This window comes from Xiphophorus couchianus, chromosome 23 (assembly GCF_001444195.1).
Source record: "Xiphophorus couchianus chromosome 23, X_couchianus-1.0, whole genome shotgun sequence".
Lineage (NCBI taxonomy): Eukaryota > Metazoa > Chordata > Actinopteri > Cyprinodontiformes > Poeciliidae > Xiphophorus > Xiphophorus couchianus.
In genome coordinates this window covers 25,988,344-26,005,126 of record NC_040250.1, presented here as the reverse complement: position 1 = coordinate 26,005,126, position 16,783 = coordinate 25,988,344, and the positions used below count along the sequence as shown (strand labels likewise).

The 16,783-nt window shown below is 39.8% G+C and overlaps 1 protein-coding gene across 3 annotated transcripts; it reads right to left on the bottom strand.

Annotated features, from left to right (window-relative positions):
* Positions 1-262: 262 nt before the first annotated feature.
* ids (iduronate 2-sulfatase) lies at positions 263-16,372 on the bottom strand. Of its 3 annotated transcripts, XM_028009572.1 has the most exons (13): positions 16,222-16,372; positions 15,526-15,662; positions 14,549-14,726; positions 14,348-14,436; positions 7,633-7,833; positions 5,210-5,380; positions 4,976-5,102; positions 3,746-3,916; positions 3,259-3,365; positions 2,085-2,201; positions 907-1,017; positions 611-736; positions 263-529 (listed from the first exon to the last, which is right to left on the bottom strand). In XM_028009572.1, the coding sequence occupies exons 1-13, from the start codon at positions 16,277-16,279 to the stop codon at positions 449-451; spliced, it is 1,674 nt and encodes a 557-aa protein (XP_027865373.1). In that variant the 5' UTR covers positions 16,280-16,372; the 3' UTR covers positions 263-448. The 3 variants fall into 3 exon arrangements, with proteins under 3 accessions (XP_027865373.1, XP_027865371.1, XP_027865372.1); XM_028009570.1 differs by lacking the exons at positions 263-529; positions 611-736; positions 907-1,017; ... (4 more) ...; positions 5,210-5,380; positions 7,633-7,833 and adding exons at positions 10,178-11,502; positions 11,612-12,176; XM_028009571.1 differs by lacking the exons at positions 263-529; positions 611-736; positions 907-1,017; ... (8 more) ...; positions 15,526-15,662; positions 16,222-16,372 and adding exons at positions 10,178-11,502; positions 11,612-12,176; positions 12,482-14,341.
* Between the last annotated feature and the right edge of the window lie 411 nt (positions 16,373-16,783).

Here is a 16,783-nt window from a genome sequence, read left to right as displayed (position 1 = left end):
TAAAAAAAAATTTCAAATCTACTGTGTGGAGTGAAAAACATGGCTAAAATAGAAAAGGTCACACCGCCAGTTTGGCAGTGTATCAGATATTAAAAACAAAACCCTGATCAATAATCATCCATAGACTGATATGAATATCAGTCTATGGACTGAAATGCATCAACCTTTATATCTTGATGCATTTTTCAGCCATGTTGTCCAGACCTGATGGAATCTTTTTATGAAAAAGGTGATTATTTTGTGGAATAATAATTACTTTGTGTAGAGAAAAGTTTTAACATCTTTTTAATCAGTAACATAAACCAAACTAACAAAGTCCAAAAAACTGAAAAATACTGCAAGACTTAAGCATATATATTTCTATATATGCACAGTGTTTATTCCTTTCAGGCGGCCATATTCCCTTTGAGCTTGTCCCAGTGAGTCCATCTGTTGTGTTTAACGCTTGTCACACCTTCCCTGCGTTTGTCTTCAGTCCTGCTGTGTAGTAATAGAGCTGGAGCCTCATTCTTGTTTGCAGACTCGCGTCCTGAAAAATAAGTAGCAGAGTAAATAAATGCTATTCAGAGAAAAAACTAAGGATTTGTTACTGGAGCCAATTAAAACGTACAGGAGGAAGGCTGGCCATCTTCTTCGTCAGCATAATGTGGTCATGGTCGCCGTAGATGTTCTTGTCCTGCCCGGGGTCGTCTTCCAACATGTACAGCTCCCCCCCGTGAACATCCGTCAAGTTCACCTAGATTGAGAGACGGATGAGCGAGAAAGACAAACATAAGCCACGGGATCCGTCTGAGATGCACAAGATGGACGGATCCATCGCACTGAACCCAACCCGTTTAGAAGAGAAGACAAGAGGCAGGAGAAAGAGCCGTCACGGCGTGAGAGTCCTGGATGTGACACACCCACCTGGAAGGTTCTGGGATTGAAGCCAAGCCACACGGTGTATCTGTAGGCCCGGTTACGCATCGAGTAACCCATCACCTTGATGTCTCGGAGATCAGGAAGGTCAGAGTTGTTCTAAAAGAAGAATTTAGAGCAATGAAGCGTTTTTCTTTTCTTAATCTGAGCACATTTCTCTGCACAGCTGCCAAGTCATTGTATCAAGCAGGAGATGAGGCTGTTGCATCCTCACAGCTCTGGAGAGAACAGAGGAGGCAGCCCAGGTACAAACAGAGAGGGTAAAGGTCAGGATTACAACTGTACCGCCATATTTTGTGACAACAATAATTATTTATTTTGAACAAATCCTGAAAAAAAAATATACATATACATACGTTTAAACACATACACACAAAAAGCTGTTTTGCAAACATTTTAGCAGTTCCCACTACTTTACACTATTTTTCAATATATCCTTATCAAAATCCATGTGACAGTATATATTATATCAACATAGAAAACATAATTTTACACTATATCTCTACGTCTATATCCATCTCCATCTCTCTCTACATCTATATATTGATATATTTTATAGTATATTTAACTGAATCATTAAGAATAGCCCATATTATTTTACAGTTTCTGTATGTCCTCGATGTTCCATAAAACTATTTAAAATAATGTCTTGTATCTTTTTTGAATGCATTTATAGTTTTACAATAATTCAGTACTTTAGCAAAATTGTTTTGCAAAGTCACTCCACAGGTCGATACACACATGGAATAGGCTTCTTCCTATTTATTTTATTTACTTAAAATAAAATAAATTATTATTTTATTTACTTAAATAATTGTGATTTACATAATTTAATTGCACATAGTAATGACATCTAATCATACTGATGTTTATTGATGCTCTTATGAAACAAGCTATGGAGAAAATAAAACAACATTTCCGACAATATTGTTAGTTTTGTTTCTTCAGCAACATCATTAATGGACATTTATCAAGACAATAAATAAAAATTCTCATCATCATAGGAATTTCTTTAAGATTAATGATAAACGATACGATAAATGTCCACCTCTAATAAAGGCTCCAGCTGATAACCAAGCTTTCTTGTTTTTTGTGGGGTTTTTTTAGATTAACTGTAATTTAACCATCATGATGAAACTTTATGTCGTGTTCTGTAAATGCCCTACCTGCGGGGTGTCAGAGGGACGAGGGTATTGGCTGAAAGCCAGGATGTCAGGGTTCCTCCCTCGTTCTTTCTGGTGAAAGGTCTGGGCCAGGTTCCTTCCTTCTGTGCACAGCTCCACCTGAAACAGAACAGGAAGGGAGTAAACACTCAGCCTGTAGCGATTACCGATTTTGCTGGACAATAAAATGTCCCAGTAATTATTGTGATAAACCAGGATGTTGTTTTTGAGTCTATTTTCAAGTCATATCTTGATAACAGCATAATAATGAAGCTTCACCCTCTCAAGGACCAATAAACTTTAATTTAGTGTGGATCTGTAAAATATTATATATTACTACCATCAATAGCTGGTAATAAAAGCCATTTTTAGACTGATTCCCAAAATATCTGGAAAGCTTATTTCTACTCTCATGGTCTTAAATATCAAACAGTCCAAAACAATTAGGCCTAAATGCGAAACCTATCGCAACCGTTAGCAGAAACGTAGCTTGAAATTTAAAGTTATCATGCTAATATTACTAGCGTAGAAAAAAGTAGAACTCATGCGTAAAAAATAAAATAAACTAAAAAAGTGTTTTGAATCTACTAGGCTTTTAAAATCTTAAAAATGTCAGTTCTGGCCTTATGGTATGAATTAATTCAGCTGTGATTAGCAGCATTTACATCAAGCAGGGTTGGGTTAAAGTAGCCTTCCTTTTCCTAAAGCCTTCCTCCCACGAATGCCAAATTTCTTGCAATATTTCAAATCAGAACAAGGTTGGGGACTTTTTGAAAATAGATTAACTATATTGCAGATGTTCCACGTCAGTAAGTACACTGTACATCATCTGTTTTGGCACAGGAAAAGCCACCTGTTAGCTTTCTTAGCATTGTTTTCCAGAACATTTCCTTCTCAGTAACAAGAAATGTGTATTAATGACACATTTCTGCTCAACATTTAACTGCTATATGTGATTGATAAAAAGTTACAATCAAGATGAACCTAAAAGAATCTGTGTTGTACAACAGTTTGGCTTAAAATGGCTTAATATTAAGTCGGGTAAAAACATTTGTAATTAAAAAGCTCAATCTCCAATCTGAGCTATTAAATCTATAGTATAAAACCTCAAACCTGATACCTGGATACTCTGAGCTCATCTTGTGTTGCATAAATTTATTTGTTTGGTTTTTTTTACCTGGAAAGAAACTTCAGGGCATTCCTTAAGTGCTGGGAGGCCGGTCATGTTAGCAACCGTAGGAAAAATATCCACCAGCTCCACTGTGTTTTGGATAACTCTAGCATCTGAGAGCAAAAAATAAATAAAAATAAAAAGTCATACAGTTGAAGTTTTAACCAACCACAGCCAGCGAAGGTAGCCCAAAAATGTGTTTTATTTAATGGTGCATTTCATCATCATTGCACCACTTTTACTTGCAGAAAAAAGAAGACTATCCTTAGGCAATATATCCAAGAGTATCCATGTCTAAATACGTTTCTTTCAAGCTCCCTGTGTACGTTGAAGACTTCATTAAAAGTTTAATGGCTGCATTAGAAAATGTTTTAACAAGCTTTATGAGAGCACTTAAAAACCCACAAGTTTTCTGTTTAAATATGCACTAAGGCTGTGGAAAGCAAGAGACTTTTATGGCATTAAAAAGGTTTCGCCAGTAGAAGGTTCTTACTTGCGAAGCTGTACTCTGGTTGGGTTAAAACGTCAATAAAGGGGAAAGTAGACGCTCCTGGAGAGCTGTGGGAGGCCGTGACCCCAGGGACAAACACGATGAGGGGAACGCGTGTCACCACGTCAAAATTAGAGTATTTAGCCCACTCGCCGTGTTCGCCTAACGACCAACCTGTGTTAAGAAGAGGGGGGAAGAATTTGAGGTTTTGGATCAAAAACACTGATGTGACAGAGGTGAAGATAAATCAACATAGCACAAATAAAAGCATGGATTATATTTGTACACGTTTTTCCACGTCATCCGCCACTTAAATAATGTTCACGTTAATTTAGCTTTGACAAAACAAAAACAGCTGTTAAAGATGGGAAGTAATGCAAACAAAGAGCCACAGTTTTACATGACAAGATATTTGCTGTCACAACACTGCCATCTGGTGGTCAAAAGGAACTAAAGCAAGTCATTCTTGAGTGGAACGTCTTAAAAGTGTACAGGGAGGAAATGATTTACTGACACCGCTTATGAAGATGTGCAGAAGATCTTAAAATATATTTCATTGTTGTAGCATATCCTCACAGAAAAACCTTACATTAAGAAATAATTTTAAACTAAATCTCCCATGACATAAATGTAACTAAAGCACCTTATTTTGTTCATTTATTACCTGTTGGTAGTCTCTGGGAACTTTAAATAGTAAATAAATTACCTTATTTTTACCTGAGGTACAAACGTAACGTGACAAGTCCATGCCTTTAGGAGGCAATCGTTTCTCAAGAGCGGAGAGCCCAGACCCTCTGGACGAAGCGAAGGGTACTACATGGTTCTGGTTTATACCATCCTAGTTCCAACCCAGCTGAATCAAATGAGTGAATTACCTCTTCACCATGCCGTAAAGCTTGGCAAAGACCTGGCAACAAGTTCTTCATTTTATGCAGGTGTGTTTGGAGGAGCGTTGCATCTAAAACCTGTAGGATAGCAGATCTCCAGAACCAGGGTTGGAGACCCCTGGTCTAAAGAGAAAGTGCCAAGAGAAATGTCCATAGATCCCTTTCTTTGTCTGATCCAACCTTTTGAAAAATCACAGGTGAAGACCAGCTGCTATAAAAGATTACTTTCATAGTTTCTGCACATCTTCACTAGGGTGTACAAGTAAACCCAATATATGAGAGAAACACTGTTACGCTCCAGATAAGAAAACAAAACACTAATTTTAGGGCATAAAAGTCTTCTAACCATGATCCGATGTGAAAACCACCATTGTGCTGTCAGTCAACCCGAGAGCATCAAGAGTGCTGAGAAGCCTCCCAACCTGAGCGTCCATGTAAGACACAGCGGCGTAGTAGTGCTGACGGATACGCAGCTGGAAGACAATGGCAGAGCAACACTGTCATACTTCCTCATCAATGAAGAAGGAGCACACTATCATTAGACGTTGAAAGGTTTGGGGTTTTCTTTTTTTTTTTTTACCTGGAAGTCTTTAGGAATTGGTCCGTATGGAAAGCTGACATTTAGTTTCTGAACGTCCTCCCTCTTTCTCACATCGGTCCAGGGATTGTAGGCTACAGGAGGAAGGCGCTGGGGAACATCTGGGTCAGGGGCCAAAGTCATTTTATCTAAGGGGTATAGGCTCAGGTACTCCTGCAACATTGGAGGGCATTCAAGTGTTAAATATGGATAAAACGACCACAAAGAGACAGTCTGTCTATTGATGGGAATATCATCCACTTCCAATGTTTGCCATTAAATTCTTCACTACCGCTGATCTAAAAATTAATACTACCAACTAGCACCAACAAAACACCTCTCTGGAAGGTGTTTGGAGATTTCTAAATAAAACGTATACCAAGGATTTTCAAGAATCAATGCCGTTAACTTCTGTCCAGTACCTCTTGTTTTCTCGACTCTCCTTTTCCTTTCTCATTTGGTCTCAGCAGTTATCCCAAAAAGCTATTTTTCCATGCTTCTTCTCTTTCTCTTTTCTATAAGCCATTATTTCTCCCCATTTCCCCAACACCATTTACAAAGGCTTTGTGTCTGCTTTTGTCTAGGATTTGGGAGCATTTGTCCAAAACATACTTAAGCAAAACTGCCTCCTCTCACAGGACAATAACCTCCCCCCACCTCTCCCACTCAGCCGTAGTTGTGCCAACAACAGCCTGCTCATTCAGGGGCCGGGGGACCGACTGAATTGTTTATAATGAATCCGACTCAGAGTGACTGAAGCGCTGTCCTTGTGCCGTGCATTACACAGACTCGACCAGAACGACGACAGCGGCCAGCCAAACGCAGCGAGATGGACATTTTGAGTACGATTGTCAACTTTATGAAGATTTGAAATGATCCCAGTTTATTAAAACTGAGATTTAACTGATCATTTCCAAAAAAATTATTACATGAATGATTAATGCAGGCTGAGCTGATACTGATCAGAACCACCTTTCACTTCAGTTACAGCTTAAAGACTCTTAAAGGATCTTCAAATGTAGAGACTGAAATGTTTGCTCATTTGATTTAAATGAAAATAACTCAAGCTCATGGATTCAGAGATGGAGCTAGGTCTGGACTTTGATTAGGCCACTTAAACACGTGAATTTTTTCATGTGTAGTTCCAATCGTTTTCTTATCCCTGATAAACTTCTTTGACCCTGCTGAAGAAAAAGCATCCCCACCTTGCATTAATGTGGGGAGGGTGAGCTTTGGGAGTTAAGCAGCTCATTTTCTGCCTTTCATTAACTAAATTTGGATTCTTCTGACCAAAGCAGCTTCTTTTACATGTTCGCCATGCCTCCTATATGTTTGAGGGAGACAACAGGAAATCAGATTTCTGAACAATAGATGTACTGTTGAGAAAACCCATAAGGGTAACGGCTGCGTTTACTACTCTTACATGCTAAATTTGTAGCATAAATGATGACTGTCCTCAAATGTTTCGCCTGTGGATCTCTGCAGCTCCTCCAGAGGTAGCATAAGCCTCCCACCGGCCTCCTGGCCAACGCCCTCCTTGGCTGGGCGGTCAGTTGAGATGGCGGCCATGTTTTGATAGGTATGGATTTCTATTTTTCGTTGATGACCTAGATGTATTTCGTAAAATGTTCAAGTCTTTGGAACTTCCTAATTTAATCCCTGATCCATCCTTTGTGATTTTTAAGAACCGATAGGTCACTTATCAGGTGACCTATAAGTGGTTGAAATAGATTTTAATTTAGGGCAAAAGCAAATTCCTTTGTTTTTATTCATTTGAAAAACCTTAAGACCAACATTTTACTTCAAGTTTCATAAATATTCCACACTATGACATATAAAATCCTACTAAATACATTAAAAAATGTGGCTGCAAAGCAACAAGTATAAAAAAAGAATATGAAAACTGTGTAACCTCATAGCATTACTAAACTAACTATCTGTAAGATCTTCTTTAACAGGCAAATTAAACACCAGATCACTTCTATTTTTACTTTAACTACACAGTTTCAGCTTTGTTGACACAATGAGGATCAGAGAGGACGAGCCATATCTTTGATATGCAGCTGCATTCATCCAACATCTGACAATGCACAGCTAAAATGTTTAATTTGCCACAGACTGTCATTTTACACGATCCGCTGCATAAAACTAAATTCGCAAATGTTCCTGTTTAGCATGTTATCACATCAGTCTCTCCCAGCTGCTCGACATGATCAAAATCAATAACAGCAGCATTTGTTGGGAGACGTTTATGTGAGGACATGAAGTTGGTGAATGCATCAGAAGCTGCTCAATTAAAACCAATTCATCAGGAAGCTTGTTGACTGGTTGAGTCTGATTGATGAGGTACGTTTCCACTCTGATGAATTACATGTTTTACACAAGACATGTTGTATAGGCTGCGCCATAAATAAAGACTCATGTACCTGTGGGATCCTGAAAGGTATGTGCGGTTTGTGAAAGCCCACAGCCAGGAAGAAAGGCGCTCCGTCGCTGGCCCGAATCTTCAGTAGCCTCACCGCTTCGTCGGTGCTCTCCAGGTCCGGCAGGGTTCCCCCAGGCTGCTCCGTCACGTTGACCGCACACAGCAGGTTGGCATGGAGCCGACCGTCCTCGCCTTTACACATCTGGAGAGGAGATGTTCACTTATTCGCTTTCAGAGATCATTTTGATCGTGCGTCCTCTTCCTGTCCACTCCAGGTCCAAAAGTCATTCTTCAGTCACTGGCTGGCTGAAGGCCTGTCACGATTGACAAATTTTGCTGGGCGATAAATTGTGATAAACAATAATATTGTTTTGAGATCATTTTCAAGTAATATAGCGATAATGGAAGTTCACCCTCTCAAAGACCAATAAACTACTTTAACTTTCGTAAAGAACACTGGAGAGGAAGATATTTTAAATATTTAAAACACAAGGTTATACAATAAATATAACAAATAAGAAAAAAAAGGAAATAAAAAAACTTCATAAAACCAAAGCCATAAATAAAATGGACTATGAAGTCTCCGTAAACAAAACTGCCCTTCAATCAACAGAATGGGAATTATGGAGCTCATTTTAATTAATTAATGCAATTAATTGAACTGCTTACTGTGACAGGCTTAGCTGGATGTAAAGCAGGTGTACACTGTTCACTCCTTCACACACTGGAACCCCACATGTTGTCATGACAACCATTTCAAACACTGTGCCAGCCTTCTAGCCCAGTTATTCTTGTTTGTCTTATTTTAAACACAACTCTGTCATAGAATCTACTTCTCTTTTTCTGGGCTGTTCATGTAAACTTGTGGCAAATAAAGCTGGATAGATGAAGTTACCCTTCTTCAATTTTTAAATGTAAAATAGTGCGTTGTTATGAACAGTGCAAGAGAAACATGATTTACAGTATTAGGTGCAGCTACAAACATCCACTAAGCATACACAAAGTGAGGTGTGGTCAGGATTAAATGGGGGTTTTTTTAGCAGACGGCACCATTTTATATCGCAATAACCAACACTTCATTTTATTTTTTACATTGCAGGTTAAAACCATTCAAAGCACCAGTAGCAGACTCCAAGTTCCAGTCTGCCATCAGCTTCCTCACCATATGCTCGTTTTGAAATTACCACATTCAAATCATCAGCACTGGAGTACCACAAGGTTGTGTTACTGTGTCCCCACCTAATCCAAATCCAATCTATTGGCAGAAATTCCACACTGAAGGTCCAAAAGTTTGAAGATGACAACTGTGGGTAGATGGAAATAATAGTGAGGCTTAGTTTTGGAGTAATTGGACGGGGTATTGTGACAACCAACTGCAGTTGTACTGAGACATGCATACTGCCACAGTATGTGACAAATGTATGTCTCAATACATTTGAGACAAATTTATGGGAAATTCAGACTTCTGACTATGAGAAGAAAAAAACCCCCAAAGGGAATGGGTTCAAAATGCTCGCTAGGCAGGTACAATATGATGCTTGGTCTGGACAAAATGTATTTAGACCAGGGGTGCAAAAAGTGGGTCCTGGAGGGCCGGCATCCTGCATGTTTTAGTTCAACGCACCTGAATCCAATGATGGCTCGTTAGAAGGCCTAAGAAGAACAATGACATGCTGAGAAGGTTGTTGGGCGAAAACTAAAACATGCAGGATGCCGGCCCTTGAGGAAAGACATTGGGCTCCCCTGCTTTAGGCAGAAGGCAAAATTTGTTCTAAGAAGTCCGACAATAAAATGAGGTAAAAAGCAAATCTAGAAACGAAGAGGCAAAATTAACACCTGTGAGCTTTGAGAAAAAGAGGAAAGAAAACATTTGTGTTTTCCTGGATACAACAAAAAACTAAATGTACAATTAGAAAAACTGTAAATACTAATAAAGCAAAAAATAAATAAGTCACTTCCAATGTCAGGCACCATCAGGGCCTAAATAGATTCCAGTGTAGGTGTGTGCACATTACTTTAGTTAGATTTGTTTTGGTAGACAAAGTTAATCTTTAAGTTTGTGTTTTTTATACACAGCTTTTCTGTCTTGTGCCTTTTGTAAACTACTGTGCAGAATAGCCTACATTGAGCTGCTGCACTAAATTTAATCTGCTGCCCTCGTCCATGCTTAAACACCGACCGTCAGTAAACAGTAAGACGTTTCTCTTCAGTCTAATATTTTTCCCTTCATGCTTTGTCCCATTGAAGAAACAAAACATGGAGGCGTTTGGTCATCTTTCCTTCATCAGAGAATCATAATGTAGCATTCAGAGCTTCACTGGAGCAGAAGGAAATCTTTGATGTTTAAACTTAAGGTAGGATTGTATCGTCAGTGAACCGAGTTTATGTGGTTCCCATTTCCTTTTTTTTTCCCCTTCCTCTCCTACAGGCTGGTTTGCCGTGTGGCACCGTCAACAAAATATTTATCTTACATAGACTGTTATCTAATGTGCGACATGTTAAAATGTTGAGTTTGTCCAGGTTTCGAGAAACAAATGCACAATATACATTGTATGAAGGTAAATGTTTTATTAAGCGCAACTTTCCCAACAACTCAAAAACAGGGGGAGAAAAAAAAAAAGATGCAAATGTTGGGAAGTCCCACACAGAGAGGGCATACCCTATCTGCGATACCGCTGGAGGTAAATGGCTTTTCGTTGCAGTCTTCTGTTGGGAGAGGTCGGTGTAGGAGGAGGTGCGGCTGTAGGACGAGGCGTGACTTTAGGAGGAGGTGGCACATTGGAGAGAGGTGGCACATTGGAGAGAGGTGGCACTGTGGGAAGAGGTGCAACTTTGAGAAGAGGGGCAGCTGTAGAAAGAGGGGCAGCTGTAGAAAGAGGGGCAGCTGTAGAAAGAGGGGCAGCTCTTTGAAGAGGTGGGGCTTTAAGAGGAAGTGGCGCTTTGGGAAGAGATGCAGCCATAAGAGGAGGTGAGGCATTAGGAGGAGGTACTACTTTGGAAAGAGCTGCAACTGTATGAAGGGGTCTGGCTTTAAGATGAAGAAGGGATTTAGGAGGCAGTGTGGCTTTAAAAGGAGGTGCAGCTGTAGAAGGAGGTGCTGCATTTGGAGGAGGTGCAGCTATATGAAGAATTGCGACTTTAGGTGTGGCTTTAGGAGGAGGTGCAGGTTTAGGATGAGGTGCCACTATGGGAAGAGGTGCAGATGTAGAAGGAGGAACAATTTTAGAAGCACGTGCAACTGCATGAAGAGATGCCACTTTACGAGGTTTGGTTTTAGGGGGAGATGCAGATTTAGGATGAGGTGCCACTTTGGGAAAACGTGCGGCATTAACTATATGAAGAGGCGTGGATTTAAGAGGAAGCAGGGCTTTACGATGAGATGCAGATTTAGGATGAGGTGCAAATTTGGGAAGAGGTGCAGCTGTAAAAGGAGGTGCTGCATTTGAAGGAGGTTCAGCTATATGAACAATTGTGACTTTAGCATGAGGTGCAGATTTGGCATGAGGTGCAGATTTGGCATGAGGTGCAGCATTTGAAGGAGGTTCAGCTATATGAACAATTGTGACTTTAGGATGAGGTGCTGCTTTGGGAGGATGTACAGCTATAGGGGGAGGTGCTGCTTTACGAAGCAATTCAACTTCAGGCGGAGGTGCAGCTTTGGGAAGAAGTGCAGATCTAGGAAGTGGTGCAACTTTAGGAGGATGTGCAAATTGAAGAGGCAGTGCAGAAACTTTAAGTGTCTCTCTAAGATCAGCTGAAGCTATAGATGGGAGTTGGTGGATAAGCAGGAATTGATTCTGTCTTTTTATCACCTGCTCCACGTTGGCTGAAACTGAATCCTCTTTGCATCCAACTATGTTCTGGTCTGGTTCTGTCAAAAGCAAAAACAGTCTGGTTAGCTCAGCTTTATATGTTTCAGGGGTTTTAACATCTTAGGCTGCTGTTATAAGTAAAGTTTGCTGATTGACTTTAAAACTAACCTGCTTGTTTGATTTTCACCAGGATTTGAGATGCTCCATTTGCTGGGGCTGGAGGAAGACAAGACGGCGTCAATGGCAGATATGGGTCCAGTGAAATGGAGGTGAGCTCACTGGGAGTGTGGGTGTCCATGGTGCTCAGGGTGTCCACAGATCCAACCAAAGCGTTGGGGCTTGGCTTTCTGGCTCGACCCGGAGTTTCAGTCATCTCACAGGGCAGCGCCACCAGCTCACTTCCCAGTGGGAGCTTTGTGTCAAAGAAGGGCTCATCCAGGGCCTTGTTGGGGCAGCTTATCTGCTTCCCATTTATAGGGGGAAAATGGCAGGTCTTCCTGCTGCTCGCTCGTCTGCGGGGGGATTCGGAGGACTTTGGCTGGAAGTCCAGGAGCCGAAGCGAGGGAGAGGGTTTCTGCCGGATGGAGTGGCCCAGTCTCTTCAGAACAGCGTTGTTCCTGGCCATCACAGAGTCACATAGCCTCTCTACGCGCTCAACAAGGGCAACCGCGTCGGCATGCTGAACTCTCTCCATCGCCAGCATCCGGGAGTTGTAGCTGCAGCCGTCTGCGGTCTGTGAAACAAAGATTTTTACCGCTCCAGCTCACAAAAATCCCTTGCAACAATTACTACTACTCATTTTAAATCATTCATAATACTATAAATAACTGAACTAGTCAAATGCAACTCTACATTCATGTATTTGTTAACAAAAAATATTTCTTAATTTGAAAAAGTTCTTAAATTGTAAACTCTTGTAAACTAGGCAGCATCTACATTTTGGCTTTAAGATTTCATCGAATTACATCAGCCATCTAAATCTAAATAAAACATTCATCAACAATAAAGTTTTAAATAGAGTGGTTATTGATTACTTACATTACTGTGAATGCCAAGCCTCTCAATCCCATGCCACTGCATGACGGAGTTTGTTCTCTTGGAAGGAGCCATGCGGCTAGCAAAACCTTGACCAGATCGTGGATCGAGATAATCGCAGGGCGGAAAAAAAGTGCAGTTTCTCTCAAAGGTTCAGAGTTTGTCTGACTGTGAAAAGGAATTCTGCAGCTTGGGTTTTGGTTTGTGACATGTCAGAATGTTACGCTGCTTTCAACATTCTGGTGACGCCATGGAGACGGGCAATTTAAATGTTCGCTCAGAGTTTGGCTTTGCATCTTAAGTGTTTTTCATGACGTGTACATGAAGGTTAGTGGAACAAACAAAGCTGTTTCATAAGAAAGAAAACTTGCAATACCAAATCCAGAAGTTTGAACTTCAGTAACTGGCTGTGGAAACACTTTGTATCTTAAATACATAATATAGATGCATCACAAGTATGGAGTCAGATTGTAGACTCAGGATTTATTTTAATCAAGTTACTCAAGAAAGGGTTATGTTTGTAAAACTCCTTTATATCCAGTTTAACAAGCTTTCACCTAATGGGAGTTGTTTTTATTCAGCCTGCAATCATCCAACTCAAAAATGTTTCAAAAAATTTACCATTTATCCTAAAACATTGACTTGACCAGCTAGAATCAGTCTTCAGACATTATAAACAAATCTCTGAATGTCTGCTCTGTGTCTAACTTGTGGTTCCCTAAAAATGTGTTACTATGAGCCTGCGGAGCCAAAGCTTCTGCAGGTTAATCCCACCGGAGTCCGATTAAAGCTTCCAGTGGGCTTCTGGCTTCCTCTGCAAATCCATATTATCTGTACAGGTGAACCACAAGGTTGTGTTGTCGTGCCCCTTATCTTCATTCCCTAAACTACCGACTGTAACTCCACTGAGAAGATCCTGAACACAGATGACGCTAATATGGTAGTTTTATTCGATAGTGATGTTTTTTGTAAAAATTAACAGTTTGATCAACCCCCACTAAATCAGATATGGTCTGTAATATGATTGCCCTTGCCTGTACATAACCATATAGTTTTCACATAGTCCATACCTCCAGGGTAGAGTTATTCACTCTTTAGTAAGTGGCATATCTCTGAGAGAATATGCTACTTTGATTTTGTTGATTTTAGGAGCTCTAAAATCAACAAAACAAAATTTAAAAGATAGAAGATAAACAACTCATACCAACCGTCATAGTCAGTGATTGGGGACTGGTTATATTATTTTTTTAGAACCTTGGCACTTTGGAGTCATTGAGTCAACTATAAACTCCTCTGTAAGCCATAGTACGTAGAGTCAAATGCAAAACCATGTGTAAGAGATTTATGTGAACTGAAACAGCACAATGGTCCCAAACAGCAGAAAATCCACGACAGCATGGCTGAGTCTGAATTCCTCCACAATGATGGTAAACATTAATAGAGACACACAAAGGACCATAACATCAGCTTATACAAATTACGTCCACATTGAACTGGGTATATTTTGATTTCAATTTTGTCTCAAGGAAACCTACTAAAAAAATTTAAATTTCTAAATAACTTATTTGAATGTTTGAATCCCTCTATTAATCCTTATTATAACAAGTATGAGACACAATATCACAGCTCAGTGGTCAGCAGTGCTTTTACAATGCATTCTTCTTCTACTGAGGAGTCAGTCAATTCAATTGTTCCTTATTTATATGTTGTGCTAATCAATTTACCTTGTTAAAACAGTTTGTCATACAGACCACAGGAGAGTCCTGTCAAATATTAGTCAGGGATAAGTTGTTCCCGATGAAGGACCAGCTCTTATACTACCATCCAGGGCAATAACCATGTTTTAAACATCCAATTCCATATTCTTACCTTTTGCTTCTCAAATCTAAAGGAAAATGGGTGATATGCAGGAATAGACCAGCTGTAGGGGTAGTCATCAGTGTGGTTTGAAGCAATTCCTATGGAAAGAAACAAGTGGACATATAAGCACAAGGGGCTAAACTTGTGATACATCATTTCAAATTGTTTTTAGGATTTTTTTCTTTCAGTAAAACACATTGTTGCTCATACCTGGATGAAACACCTTCCCCACTGACATGGTGTAGTAGCCTTCAGATTTAAAGTGCTGCGGCAGAGTAGTGTAGTTCCCAGAGTGGACTCTCCAGTAGGAGTTGAAGTCATAGAGTCTGGTCGTGTCCGGTCTGCGACTGGTCAACATGGATGTGCGACTGGGAGCGCACACGGCTTGCTAGAGAAAGAGGGGGGGAAAAAATGGCTCTCAAACGCATCAGTGAGGCCAAGCTGTCCCAACTGGGCATGGACCAGTATAATTCACACATTAAAAACAAAATTTATTATATAATCCAATGACTTAACACCGAAATGAAACAGTTACACCTTCAGTTACCGGTAAAATGTTGTATATACCTACAATAATGTCATACAACAATACGTTTGCATTTTTATTTTGATCCAGAGAATCAAGAAAATGTATAAAACACCCCTCACATTTAGTATTGGTCCAAGCGTTTAATATTGAACAGAATTAGATATTTTTGGAGTTCGGCTTTTTAATAGAAAAACATTAGGAGAAAAACGGCAGCTAATTGCTGCTTGTAGCTTGCAATCAATTTTTATTAATAAGAGCATACAATTTTACCCCAACAAAGTGGGTAAAATGGAAACAAAGTGTTTTTTGTTTTGTCTTCTTGTTTATATATACAGTATATACACTGCTCAAAAAAATAAAGGGAACACTCAAATAACACATCCTAGATCTGAATGAAAGAAATATTCTCATTGAATACTTTGTTCTGTACAAAGTTCCATTTGCACAACAGCAGGTGAAATTGATTGTCAATCAGTGTTGCTTCCTAAGTGGACAGTTTGATTTCACAGAAGTTTGATTTACTTGGAGTTATATTGTGTTGTTTAAGTGTTCCTTTATTTTTTTGAGCAGTATATTTATATATATATATATATATATATATATATATATAAAGAAGCTGGAAATCATTTAAAATCTTTCTACAAAATCTTGCTCTCACCTGGGCAAACGCATTGAGGAAGACTTGGCTTTTGGATGCCAGCTGGTCAATGTTGGGAGAGTTTGCGAGTGTGTCTCCATAACAACCCAGGGATGTCCGCAGATCATCCGACACAATGAAGAGGACATTACTCCTCTCTGAAAACAAGCAGACATTAAAAGTTTAACCAACAGACACTTTAATGACATACACTGATAGCAGGTAATAGGCCAGGAAGCTGAAAAAAAAAGCAGAGTGTTTACTTTGAAACAAACAGATAATAGCCACTTTCACTTCTCCTAATGTCCAGTTCGTACGTCATAAAGAGACCCACTAAGTCAGTGGTTCTCAAGTCCGGTCCTCAGGCCCTCCTGCCCTGCATGTTTTAGGTGTTTCCTTTTTGCCGCACCTGGATTGAATCTGTGGCTGATTGACAGGTTTCTGCAGCACTTGATGCAATCATTTGAATCAGCTGCTCTGGAATAGAGGCACATCTAAAACGTGCAGAGCAGGACTGGAATCCAGAAGCACCGCACTAAGTGAACAAATACTAAGAGTTAACGTTAGACTAAATGACATTTTGATACTTTCTTGGTTAAGACTCGTGAAGTTACAACAAACAACGCCGTCACAGAAACGACTGCCAAATGAACGCGTTGTTCAGTAAAAGAGAACAAAGCTTATTTTAGAGTTACTTCCTCCTGGTGAGTTATCTACCTGCTGTGGCCGCAGCAAGTAACAGCAGGAAAAGCCACGTAAAAACTCCCGGGTTCATTTCTGCGCTGTACGACACCTTCCACAGGCTCCGTGAACTAACAACACAAGCTTCACGGCAGCTGGTTAAATAACTTCCTGTTAATGAGTCAGCGAGGTGCTGCGCGCTCATTGGTCCATTCAGCTTTCCATGTTGGCGCGAGCCCGTCAATCACTTTATTGGGCAGCAGGTTGTCAGAAATAAAGAACGTTCCCGTCCGGCGTGGACAAAGTATTGTTTATTAGTTTAATATTCTTAACTAATTCTTGTCTTTGTGGACTTCATTTACTTCAAAATTTTTAACAATTAAAATAATAAAACATCGTATTGTGCTTAGACACAATAGCACACCATGTTTTTTTTTTTTACATTACATATATAAAAAAACATAAAACGATGATTATCATCGTAATGATCTTATTACCAAATCTCGTCGGTTTTTGTTTTGCCTTTTAAACTGTTCTTTATTCAAACCCACAGGAATAACTATCTGATAGTGAAATTTTAACCTGCAAACACGTAACA

Bases quoted from the DNA above. Each gene is read 5' to 3' on its own strand.
- ids (XM_028009570.1), bottom strand. From the start codon at position 16,279: ATGAACCCGGGAGTTTTTACGTGGCTTTTCCTGCTGTTACTTGCTGCG. The intron at 15,663-16,221 runs GTAGATAACTCA...GCTTGTTTTCAG, and splicing joins ACTTGCTGCGGCCACAGCAG to AGAGGAGTAATGTCCTCTTC. The intron at 14,437-14,548 runs GTATGAGCAACA...TTCTTTCCATAG, and splicing joins GGGGAAGGTGTTTCATCCAG to GAATTGCTTCAAACCACACT.